Source organism: Podarcis cretensis, assembly GCF_951804945.1.
Source record: "Podarcis cretensis genome assembly, chromosome: 2".
NCBI classification, from domain to species: Eukaryota; Metazoa; Chordata; class Lepidosauria; order Squamata; family Lacertidae; genus Podarcis; species Podarcis cretensis.
Window position 1 is genome coordinate 89373348 of NC_137171.1, and position 13417 is coordinate 89386764.

At 44.4% G+C, this 13417-nt stretch overlaps 1 protein-coding gene across 1 annotated transcript in view; it reads right to left on the minus strand.

Moving 5' to 3' along the window:
* The window catches only part of GRIP2 (glutamate receptor interacting protein 2), a 385893-nt gene extending 372848 nt beyond the window's left edge, over nucleotides 1-13045 (minus strand). Inside the window, exon 1 of the mRNA XM_079964500.1 lies at nucleotides 12415-13045. Within this exon, the coding sequence (XP_079820626.1) occupies nucleotides 12415-12469 (55 nt within the window). The 5' untranslated portion in view covers nucleotides 12470-13045. The remainder of the gene's footprint in view (nucleotides 1-12414) is intronic.
* Between the last annotated feature and the right edge of the window lie 372 nt (nucleotides 13046-13417).

Genomic DNA, 13417 nt, shown 5'->3' on the forward strand with positions numbered 1-13417 from the left:
TTCTAATGTCTCTAGCTCTCTGTACAGACAGAATGTCTTTAACTGCTATAATAGAGTCCCCTGGAGCTGTTCAAGGTCCTGAATGCTCTCTGATTGACTTTGCTTGCATCTCTTAAGCACTGACGTAAATGGGCACCAGTGTTCACTGAGCATCCCTTCACAACTTCTACTAACTTACACTAAATTGGAATGTGGTCATATTGCTCTCCAGCTTTGCAGCTGCATAAATATATGATGCTCTGCAATTCAAAGAACTGATCAGCAATATGAAAACCAAGAAACTGGGCTAAAATACAATGTCTAAATGTACCTCTCAAGTCTTGATTCTCCAAAAGATCTGCATGCTGTTAGATGGATTTGTAGCTGGCTGACAGACCGAACCCAAAGAGTGCTCATTAATGGTTCCACATCATCCTGGAAAAAAGTGACAAGTGGTGTGCTACAGGCTTCTGTCCTGGGCCCATTGTTGCTCAATGTATTTATAAATGACTTGGATGAATAAATTGAGGGGATGTTTATCAAATTTGCAGATGACACCAAACTGGGAGGGGTAGCTAATGCTGCAGAAGACAGAATCGGGGTTCCAGATGACCTTAACAGATTGGAGAGCTGGGCCCAAACTAACAAAATGAAATTCTACAGGGACTGTTTAACAGAGGAACAGACTCCCACGAGAGGTGATGATGGACTCTCCTTCCTTGGAGCTTTTTAAGCAGAGGCTGGATGGCCATCTGTCACTGATGTTTCGGCTGAGATTGTATTGTAGGGGGCTGGACTAGATGACCCTCAGGGTCTCTTCCAACTCTAACACTCTATGGTTCTATTAACAGTACGACTCCTGCCAGTGTGAGAGATTTGTGAGAGAAATTGTTTTGCAAGCCTTTGGAAGGCAGTGTGTGTCTTCACAATATCACCTTTGCCCTCTGCTAGCCAGAAGGCAGCTATTCACTTGGCAAGGTCAGCAACATCTCTCACTTAATGCATCAACTTAATCGCTGCCTGATCCAAGGGGGGGAAAGTCCTTTGAACTTCGCAGGGTGCACTGTGGCCCCCTTCTGCTTACATCCCATGCGGTCAGAATGCAGAGTACCTGGAGCTAAATGTGTCAGAGCAGAGTGTGTTTGACTGAATGAATTCCCCAGTGGAAGGCAATGTTTTAAACACTGTCATTGGAATCAGTGAATTTTGCTTGAGCTGAAGACAGCTCTGGCTACAGATCCAAAGCTGGTAATTACAGGCTGCCAAAAACATCTAATGTTAATGAAAGAAAAAGTCAAGCAAAATGGGAATCATCATAAAACCTACAATTTTGAGGATGTGGCATTTATCCTATTTCAGCACCGTCACCTTCAGAAGAAGGAGGATATATAGGAGACTGGAAGGGAGAGGAATGGTGCCGAGGGTGGGAAGGATATGACTCTTGAATTCTAAAAAGAAAGTTTCATTGCTCTTCCTTCTCATAAAATGTGTCCAGAAAAGCATTTAAAAAATTGAACAAAAAATGCAATCTTCTTTCTTTCTTTCTTTCTTTCTTTCTTTCTTTTTCTTTTTACTGTAGCTTGTAATTCAACGAAATCAATCACTATTGAGGAGGAAACTCATCACTCTCTATAAGGATTAGAGCATTAGTGCAAAATGCAGCCCTTCGGAGTATTTTGCATCATAAGCCTTGGGCAAGACTGTAACAAATTCTCACCTCTCACATAGAAGCATAAATCTGGAGTAGCATTTCTCCCTTCAGTTATTTCTGCTGCCTTAACTGAGAGACCGCTATAATACTGGCTATTTTGGAAATGACTTTGGGGCTACTTCACACAGGAGTCTGTGAATAATGCAGGTGCAGGTCATACACTGCAGGAAGTCTCAGTGTGAATGTAGCAGCCTGAAGGACCACCTTCTGCAGCCAGTCATCCAGGTAGGATCAGAACCAATGCAAAGCAACGCTGCCCACCATCAAGCTGGATAAGCACTCCAGAAGAGCAGCATGGACAATGGCACCGGCAGCCACTGAAACACCTGGGAAGATCTCTTCCAAAAAGATCATCATTCAGGACAACTGAGGCAGTTTCTGTGCCAAACCTAGGCCTAAACCCCAACAAAAGAGCCTGGGCGTGGCTCACAACCACATGCTCAAGAACCTTGCCCAAGAAGGGAACAATAGCAGCTGACCATTACTTAGATATTCCAGCTCTGTGAAGTGTGCCTTAAGGAGTGGCCTTACCAATCCCTCCTTTAGGCAGGCAGGCAGGCAGGCAGGCAGTGAACACCACCACTCCTGGCCCAGCTGTGTGTAACATTAAACAACAGCAACCCTGTATTTCCGAGCAAAAAGTGCTGTGCCAGCTACTGTATACTGGATGCCCCAAGGTAATGAGTGCCAAAGGTAAAACACTGAATAACTGCTGCTATTAATCAGTAAATTCCTTAACTGCAGGAAGACTGAAGAAAGGCGAGATAAATTCTTTGCACTGTGCCTTCACCATGGAAGGTGTTGGAGAGTTGCCCATATCTGAGCTATTGTTTTCGGGGGGGGGGGGGGATCTGAGGACCTATGTCAAGCTGTGGTGGCAAAGGATAAAGATGAGAGCTAATTGACAATTTACAAATTAACACATCACCAGGGCCAGATGGCATTCACCCAAGAGTTTTTTAAAGTTCTCAGATGTGAAAGAGCTAAACTTTAAAAAACAAAAGAAAAATACCCATACTGGAAGCCAAATAATGACCTTTTTTAAAAAGAGAGAGAGAAAGATTACATGCCAAGGAGAATCTGGGAAATTACACATCTACCAACCTAATGTCTGTCCAAGGTAATTTCAAAGGCAGTGTTATTAAAGGTAAAGTTGTTAAGTGCATAGAAGAATAAGCCATGCTGATGATAAACCAGCAAGGCTTATGCCAAGAGACATATGCAAGCCTATAAATAGGTCTGTCTAGTAGACATCAGAGCAATCTTTCCCAACATCTGGTACCTCAGTGTTGTTTGACTGCTGCTCCCATCATCCCTGACCACTGGCCATGCTGGCTGAAGATGACAGGGGCTGAAATCAGACAAAATCTGGGTATGCAAGTTTGGAAAAGACTGCATTATAGATTTGGACATCGAAAAAAGCTTGTGACAACACTCCCCAGCAAAGCAAGCTTGATAAGACAGGGCTGTCTGCTTTCCCACCTCTATTGTATCACTAGCTATTTTCAGACGACGTAATGAAATAGCAGGCATAAAGATGAAAGACTCTCAATGGAAAATAAGCCTTTATGTGGATGACAATATTCTTTATTTAACTAATCCAGTCAGTTCCAGAAAAGCTCTTTAACGATGCATAAAGATCTACAGAAAAATTTCAGGCTATACATTGAACTGGAACAAAATAGAAGTGATGGCTTTTAATTAGAAAAGGGACAATTTAGCTCAAGATAGCATTGTCGCTCACCCACCTCGAACAGCCAGTGTGACTTACAAAATATCCCTCAGAGTCCTTCTAGATTAGACCATTTCACAGAGGAGAAGTTTATCAGTGGCTATTATCCATGAGAGTGAAATAAACCTCCATGCTCAGTGGGAGTGTATCTCTGAATATAGGGTGCTTGGGGCATACAAGAGAGAAGGGTTTTGGCATTCATGCCCTGCTTTATGGGGCTGACCATATGCCCACAACTGGAAATGCAGATGGGCCCTTGGTCTGATTCAGAACATGAATTTCAACTAGATTTTAATGAAAGCTGTGCTTTGGGAAATTGCTTGCCATCAATGAGCATGACCTACGTTTAGATTTCTTCCCTCTGAAATCAATAGGACCTGAGGGTGCTTAGCTTTGACTATGACCGTCCAAAGTAGATCTTGGCCAAGCACCTCTTTGAGGAAGTCAGGCTCCACACTGAGTTTCCTTCTGGGAAGTCTAGAAACTGACACCAACAGTTCAGCCCCCACTTTGAGAAATTCTGACAAAATTGTTATCTATGTGTTATGTAATCAAGATAAACTGTTGCCTTCATTAAATGTCCTCCAAGTATACCACTATGTTGAGATATGGTGCAATTTATTTTAATCAGTTAATTAATTGATTGGTTGGTTAAAAGCAAGCCAGGTCATTATTGGCTAACGGTAAAGTAGTACTTTATAACATCCACTTGAGACTTCAGGGTAATGGATAAAAGGATCTCATTAAAGTTCATGAATAAACTAGCAATCTAATCAACCAAACCAGTTAAGGCAAAAATTTCTAGGATTTAAGTTAGCATTTGGCCCTAGTGGCTAAATGCGACTGCCATAGCTCAGATCTAAGTTTTCCAAAATAGCTGATGCCTGAGTATGCCTTTAATGGGCACGTGGCTTATTAACATCCCTGACTTGATCCTGCAAATATTTGCTCATCTGTTTAACTACAATGGAGCATATCCCTTTTAAAATATACTGCCACATTTCTAATAGTTTCGATTTCTACAGGCTGATTTACATATTACATCTATTACTCATGTGCATTGCTTTTCCTGAGCTACACACATCTATGGGCAAACATAATGTGTAATGTATGGCCCAGGTAATCACATATATGAGAGGTGTCATCTCGTAAACTGGTCATTCCCACCCAAGTTTCCTGTGTGTGCAACTGGCAGATTAGGATCCACCCACTTCCATTTTTTTCAACCACCACATTCATTGCTATTCCATTTCTTGCCATCCACCCCAGTAGGCTCAGCTTGACGAAAAATATTATGGGTGTTAATTTTTTCCATCCCCACCCAGAATCACTCCTCTCTCCTCTACCACTTAACCTAGAGAATTAAAAAGAAGTTTGCCTCATCTTTTTTGGACAATCGTGATTTTACAGGATTGTGCAAAGTCAGTCTTAAGCCTCTTCCCAACTTTTTTTCAAGCCTCTCCAGGAGTCCCCTTCAGTATTAGGGAGGTTTGTGGGGGAGCGCGGAAAGTGAGGGGGCTTCTTGCTCCATGGAGATGCTTTCCTTTTCCCACTGCATCTCCCCATGCTATATCCAGGCACAACGCTTTTCTCCCATCTCAGGAGATGTGTGGAGAAGCTTGGGGGGGGGGAACAGTGAGAAGAACCCCAAGACTCAACTGATTCCCCTCCTGCCTCTCCACAACACAGCTCCTGGGTGCTTTATGCTGAAGCTGGCTGTGAGTAGGAAAAGATTAGGAGAGAGGAATTATCCCGATTTGCAGAAAGACTGACACACACATGCCTATCTCCATCCAGAGCATTAAGCAGCCCAAAACATTTGTTTCTATTATTACAAGTTTTCCACGGATCTTCTTGTTAGGAGTGTGGCAATAGAGGCTACCCACTGAAATGTCACAACACATCAAACCACCCAAGGAGCTTCTGCATTGGGAATGACAGACTGCAGGTGTATTGCGGGCTATTTTTATTTAGCTGGTTTACTGCAGAGAGGGAAAATCCCAATTTTATGAAGAAAAAGTACAGATTGGCATTTTGATAAAGACACGGCCATGTGGACACTGTGGAAAACCTCCAAGTATGAGCAGCACCAAGTGCACAATAAATTGAAACGTGAAAGCACCCTTTTTATTATTTAGCAACATTTATACACCTCTGTAAAAGCGGTTTACAAAAAAAGGTCAATATCAACAGAAAATGCCCACTTTGTTTTCCTGCAAGTGCATGCACCAGGAAAAAGCCAGGACTTTGAATATGAACAACAAATAATGTTAGAAATTGGCTCCACATTTTTAGAGAGAGGAATTAGCAGGAAAGCAGCTCAGTTCAGTGAACCAAAGATACTGGGTTATATACAATGCTGTGTGAGTGACATTCCATCTGCACAATGGAATCTCCCCTTCCTCTCTGCTTCTTGCATGCCCCCCCCCCCATCTGCTCTGGTGAGTCCCCAACCCTCTGGAGCAGATTTTGAAGGTGCATGGGGAAAGAGGGGGTAGAATGGGAGGGGCAGGAGGGGAAGTCTGTTGTGCAAGCAGAATTTAAACTTTGGGTACAATACAACCCATGGGTTGTTGTTTTTTGCTCATGCACTTTCATCTACCTTTGCTCCAGCACCTTCAACACAAGCATCTTATCAAATGCATTTTGAAAAAGTATTGCATTTTCAAAAAGTGAAATCTATACCAGCATTAAGTCATTGTTCTTCTTTCACAGACAACATATTAAACAAGTAGTAAGGGGGAAATGATTGGAATTATGCCCACAAGTAAGTGTGTAATTAAAGAAATTATGTTGTCTGTAATCAAATTTCAAAAAAACCTGAACCGCAGATGAAAAGCAGTTCAATATTAGAACCATACATGGGATATAAGTGAGAACCTTTTCAAAAAAACAATCAATCATCAACTTAATTTATATTTAAATACTGCCCCCCTCCCAGTTTGGTTGCTTAAGGTAGGCCATGCATTACACAGTGAAAAGATGGGTTATTGGTATAGCTTATTAAAGACCTAGCCACATTCTTTCATCTTACAAACCAAAACAATATCAGGGATTCACTTGCTCAGACCTACCAATAGGAACCTCTGCCCACAACCTTAACAGTCAGCCTAATGACACAGCCAATAAAATTCCATTGTACACTCCTACAGCTGTTTCCTAGGTAACCACCACAGAACCATATAAACTGGATAGACGCAGCGGAAAGAAAGGAACAATGCAGCAGCAACCTAATCCTACAATATCTCTGCTTTTAAAGAACAGCTTTCACTTGGTACGATTCCACCGCCCGCCCACCCCCCTTCCCAAGCTGATTCATGCAGAGAAAGTTATTCACAAAGTTGAGGGATCTGTGCTCCCCCTAACGCTTCTATTTGTTCAGCATCATCACAAGAGGAGTTAGGGAAGGGCTGTGTGCCATTGCCGAATATCACACAGTATCTCTGAGGTGAAGTGAATGCAGAGAAGTCCACTCATGTGATTGCAGTGGCTGAGAGAACCTGGAAGAAGCCCAATTCACTGGCAGGCAGGCAGGCAGGAAGGCAGGCATGAGGACATTGGATGGGAGCTGCCCTGAGGCTACGCTGCTCAGCAGAAACTGTTGGCTGGTTGACATGGAATCTTTTGCCCTGACAGGCTGACACCAGGATGATTTTCCTGCAGATGACTATACATGAAAACATGACATCAATATGTTTCATGCGTGCCACTTGTTGAGAGCTACCACAGCCTAGCAGCCAACAGAACAGGAAGCTGCCTTATACCAAGACAGACCATGGGTCCATCTAGCTCATGACTGTTGTCAGGCAGAAATCACTCCTCATCCTACTTGGAGATGCCAGAGACTGAACCTGGAACCTTCAGCATGTAAGGCTTAACCCCTGAACTACACCCCTTCCTCCAGTCCGCTGCTCCAGTCCGAAATGCTTCACTGTGCATTTCGATTATGCCTTGTAAGGCTATCCTAGCCCTCCCCAAAGTGGTTTAGATAGGGAATAACAGGAACCACAGCATGGGCTTGGGGGTACAGAGAAGAAGCAGTGTTACTACTTAACCATTGACTGAATGTTCATGGTTCATAACCCTCATTGTGCCTCACAAAAATGTATGTGAACACTTTAGTTTTTTCTATAACAAAGTGAGCACCAAATTGGGCACCCTTTCCAAAAATCACAGTTTATTTATCAAAGGAATTCGGTGTGTTAAATTAATAGGAAATTCCACCACTCTATCATCCCATAGATATGGAATGCTATGTATGAACTTACCCCATGATGACCTACAAGCATTGAGTCTACAACCCCAGCACCCCCACCCATCACTGACGTAAAAGCAACTTAACCTGTAAAAACATAAACGCAAATACATTATACTATAAATGAAATGGGGGGGACAAATAAATTTATATGAAACATTAATGTTTTTATAATTCAAAACAGTCCCTCCCAAGAATGGTGGAAAGATTTAGCAGCCCACTCAGTCCATAAATTTCCTGGGGGAAATGTAAGGTTTTACTTGATGCCCAAGAACCACCTTCTGGAGTCAGACATGCAATCAGGAGTGGAATAACTGCAGTGCAGTACCCCCAATACAGATAGCAGCTCCAGAAGGATACCATGGTTGATGGTATCAAAAGCCAATGAGACATCAAGGAGGATCAAAAGGATCACATGCACCCCCAGGTCTCTCCCACCACAGGACAACCAAAGCAGCTTCTGTGCCAAAATCAGGCCTGAATCCAAAACGAAATGGATCTAGAAAATCTGTCTCTTCCAATAGTACCTGGATCTGGCTGGCAACCACCCTCTCAAGGATCTTTCCCAGAAAGGGGCAGCATCTTTGTGATGTGCCAAAATGAAGAGTGACTATATACTAAATGTTATTGATCACAAGACTCTCCAGTAACCAAGATGGTGTGCTTCCTAAGTAGACTGAGGTTTCCAAAACACTTACTTCAGAAACTAGAAACTGTGGTTCATAATATAAAATAAAATAAAATAAAATAAAATAAAATAAAATAAAATAAAATAAAATAAAATAAAATATAATATAATATAATATAATATAATATAATATAATATAATATAATATAATATAATAACGTAACATGTAAAATAATATAACATACACCACTAACGCTGCAACCCTAAACACAATTACTAGGTGAGAAGGCTGCACTAAATACAGGAAGACTTACTTCTTAGCAAAGACACTTAGGTTAGGCTGCAAGGCTGCAATCCTATTTACCTGGAAGTAAGTATCACTGAACTAAGTGGGACTTCCTTTTGAGTAAGTATGCACAGTATTGTGATGTACTGATGACTTTACATCTGCAAAATTGGTGTTTTCCCTGTTTTCACTAGGGTGACATCTTCAAGCATCCCACCAGAAATTGGCACATTTAACTCCTTTAAACACATGCCACTGACACACGAATGCTCTGCAGACAGAAATAAGCCCAGTAAGCCACGTTCACTTATAGCATAATGTACACTTTCTCTTCACCAAAAGGTTTTGGGGTTTGTTTTTTTTTAGTCTAATGGCTTCAAGCCATGGATAACTGAACTAGGAATGCCATCTTTTTCCTCCATCACACAGTGACAACAGGCATCAAAGAAAATTGGAAACAGTCATTAAGAAGACTGTATTTAGAGCTGGGCTTTCAAAAGAAATATCTGAACAAAGCTATGTTGCAAGTTTGTGATGCCATTATATCAGGACAAGACGCAGAAAGTTTTTTCTGAAGCCTAGCTGAACAATGTACTCTCAGTGCAATACTGATGGGCTATCTCTTGTTTTCCCAGTGGAAAGGCACCGTCTCTGTCTGTAATATAAAAACATTATTGCTTAGTGCTTTTTTGTGAAGAAGAAAGAAGGATGTAATTTCAAAAGATGAGAGGGAATCCCTTCTCCTGAGATTCAGCACATAATTCATATTGTCTTCTAACTTTAGGTAATCATTATGGGGGGCCCCAAATCTAGGAATCTCTTATGCAAGATATTCTTCCAATTTTCATACACAGCTAAAGCATTGGAAATGACCATATAATTGGTTAGGCTTATTTCTCTGGAGAGCACTCTTTGGAAACGACAATGTTATCAGGAGAAATAAAAAGAACAGTGTAGAAACTGCCTTGTTTTTGCCATTCTGTAATTCATTTAATTCTGGTTGCATGACAGTAGCCACTATAGAACCACAAGATCAAAATTTCAATATCAGGAAGCAGTGCAAGAGCTTGTTCTATCAAGTATAACAATGCAATGTTCCCAATATGCCGATCACGTCCTCTGAGCCTGCGAAGTTCTGGAATCAATGGACAGCAAGTCAAAATAAGCAACATCTGCCAGCTCTTTACCAGATGCCAGATAATCTGCTCCCCTACTCCTCCAATTCAATTTCCTAACAGCTAAAGAAAAGGTCTACAGCCCATTTTAGATCCTTTAATAATTGTGTCATTATTTATTTGGCTTCTGGGCACATCCTGTGCAAACTGGAGTAGCAAGCACAATACATGGCCAACCGATAGCCCAACTACTTACTGTTCATCGAAAGACAAAGAGATTAAATTAAAAGGAAGCTGCTTTGCTGGGAAAGTCATGGAGGAAAACCTTAAACAAAAACACAAGCGAAGACCACTAATGCCACACTTGAGTTCAGGAAATGGCTCAAAACTGCCAATGTCTGTATACAACTTGAAGTCACCGGACTTGCTGCCCAACTCACAGTGGACGATGGCACATAGGTTGCATCTTGGCGAGAGAAACAAGTTGAACATAGCTAGAATACCAATGTGAAATAGGATGCTTTCAAACAAAAGCATTTCAGCAGCATTTATCTCTCTCGAAAGTATTCAATTCCTGTGTTAATAATAATAATAATAATAATAATAATAATAATTTATTATTTGTACCCTGCCCATCTGGCTGGGTTTCCCCAGCCACTCTGGGCGGCTTCCAACAAAGATGAAAAGTACACTAAAATATTACATATTAAAAACTTCCCTGAACAGGGCTGCCTTCTGAATGTCAGGTAGTTGTTTATCGCTTTGACATCTGATGGGAGGGCGTTCCACAGGGCGGGCGCCACTACCGAGAAGGCCCTCTGCCTGGTTCCCTGTAACTTGGCCTCTCGCAGTGAGGGAACCACCAGAAGGCCCTTGGCGCTGGACCTCAGTGTCCGGGCAGAACGATGGGGGAGGAGACGCTCCTTCAGTTTAAAATGCAGGGAAGAAGCTGTGGCACCCACTGACACCATCATCTGAGGCCCTTCTTTGTGTGCCTCCTCGAGGGGTCTGGTCCACAGGGTGGCAACATGAGAACGGGCCTTTTCTGCGGTGGCTCCCCATTTGTGGCATGCTCTCCCCAGTGAGGCTCACCTGGCACCTTCATTACATGTCTTTAGGCACCAGGCCATAGCATCTCGGCCGCTGGCTGATTAACATTCTATGGCCTTATAAATGTGTTTGTTGGAGGGGGGTTATTGAATCATAGAATTGTAGAGTTGGAAGGGACACTGAGGATCATCTAGTCTAACCCCCTGCAATGCAGGAATATGCAGATGTCCCATATGGGGATCAAACCTGCGACCTTGGTATTATCAGCATCACGCTCTAACCAACTGAGCTAGTTAGGCTGTTTCTTTTTGTTTTGTTTTTATTCGTTTGTTTTAGTTTTATTATTTATTTTGTGTCCTCGTTTTGTATTTTTATGTTGTGAACTGTCTGTGATCTTCAGATGGCAAGGCTGGTATACAAATTTAATAACTAATCATAATGTGTGGCTCAGACATAGGCAGTAACCCAGTGGCTTATGGGGTGGAAACCCACAGGAAAAATGGGACTTCCTGACACCATTGGTTTATTTATTTACACAAACCTTATCTAATGCATACAGTGTGGAAAGCAGAAAGTTGTTTGCCTAATTTGTTGCTAGTTGGAAAGTGTGCAAATGGTTGACTAACCACAATTCTTAATCCCTCTTAGGAGTTACCATGTTTTCAGTGGCAAAGTTGGCACATAAAAGGATGCATGTTGGAGGAACTCTCAAGTCACATCAAGCATGAGGCAAAGGCAGATAAACTCTCCATCAGACAAACACACATACGCATGATGAAATCCATGTCTATCAGTTGAGACTTTGCTACTTAAGTAAAAGAAGGGGGGCTGGTGATTTAAAGGAGTGCAGTTTTTCAGCCTCTTAAGCACATGAAGCGAAACCAGCAAACGTGCAAGATTTCCCATATCCTTCATGTTCCGCCACCTGGTGGGACATTTCCTCAAACTTTTATGAGCTCCGGGTGCAGCACTCATTTACTGTCCCTCCCCTGCAGATCTTGCAAACATCTTCATCCCCTACCTCTGAGATCTAACAGGAGAGCAGGAAATCTCACAGGACCAGCATAAAATCACACACATGAACTTTAGTCTACATCCCCCCCCCCAAAAAAAGACCCCTGCCAGCTGAAACATCAACAATGAAGCTTTTAGCTTTTTCTAGGTCCTTGCCTCTATTCCTCCACCTCTCCACATATGCCCCCCCACATTTTCTGACAAGAGGGTAAAACCACATCAGGCACTTCAACAATCCTCTTCCCATCATCGACCAAGAAAGAGCATTCAAAGCTCACGATGCTGCCGATTGTGTTGCAAAGAGGATTCCCTCCACCTCCTCCCCGCCCCCAGTTTAGAAAGGTGACTTCCATTCCTGATACATAAATCATTTTGAAAGAGCGTTGTACTTTATTTAAAATCATTATGCACACAATAAATGCACAACAATAATAACATAAAGAGCTTCAGCAGGGGGCCTCAGAAGACGGCTTGCATTTCCAAGCATGCCCCCCACCAGGGACAAGAGAAACAGACAAAAAAAAAAAAAACAACCCAATGCGAAGGCAGCTCCCGGGCGCTTTCCCAAGCCAACAGCAGGCGCATGCCCTCCGGCGGTAGCGTTTGCCCCGGAGGGGCTCCTGCAGCCAGCCAGCGAGCCTTACCGTCATCCTGCATCCTCTGCAGACACAGAGTCAGGTTCTTCCTCCAGCCCGGCATCCCGGCACAGGGTCAACCTGCTCGCGCTTGTGCACAAGCCCCGTAGGTGGTGGTGGTGGCGGCGGCGGCGGCGGCGGCGGCAGGCTTCCCCTCCTGGGTAGTAGAATAAGGCTAAGCGGAGAGTTCCCCACGCCACCCCCGCCCAGCACAGCACGCCGAAAGTGTTGTGGCTCGCAGAGAGGCGAGCGCGGGCAGCGAGGCGCTGGGGGAGCCAGGCTGCCTGCTCGGCCCCGCTAGGCAGGGATTCGCGCCGCGTGCTCCATCTGGGTTTGGGGCCGGCAGGAAGGAAGGAAGGAGGGGAGCGGGCGGGGAATGGGCCGAGGAGGCGAGTGCGCGGAAGGGCCCCGTGTATAGCTCGAGATACAGAAGGTGCGCGGGAACTAGCGGCGCCCCCGAACCTTTCCCGCCTGCCCTGGAGTGAGTGAGGTACGTCCACAGCAGCCGCAGCTCTTAATGTGTGGGGACCGTACTATGTGACAAGAGAAGCCAGGGGAGGAGGAGGAGGCGGAGGCGGAGGGAAAGGAGGGGAGTTCGCCTCCCAGTCCAATCTTTCGACGTCCGGAAGGATCCCGCCGCGGGCTTCTGGGCTTCCGCGAGCGCCCAGGTCTCTAGCGCGCGCCTTCCCTTCTTTCCGGGCGCTCGCGCCTCATTCCCTGCAGGCGCCGCCGGCCGAGGGAGTGCAGGCCGCCGGCTCAGGCTTCAGCCGCGCGCTCCGGCTCTGCTCGCGCTCGGTCGGCATCCTCTCTCGGCGCAGGTGAGCGGGAGGAGAAGGGCTCCTCCGGCGACAGCGAGAAGCAGCTGGTTCGCTCGCCGCCGCCGCCGCCGCCGCCTTCCCGCGCTTTCGACCTTTTCCGCCTCAGCCGCCGCTCCTCGCACGTGGTGGGAGTCTCTCCGGCGACCCCCGCGGTCCAGAAGGAGGAAGGGAAAGTAGCTGAGGCGAGAGGCGAC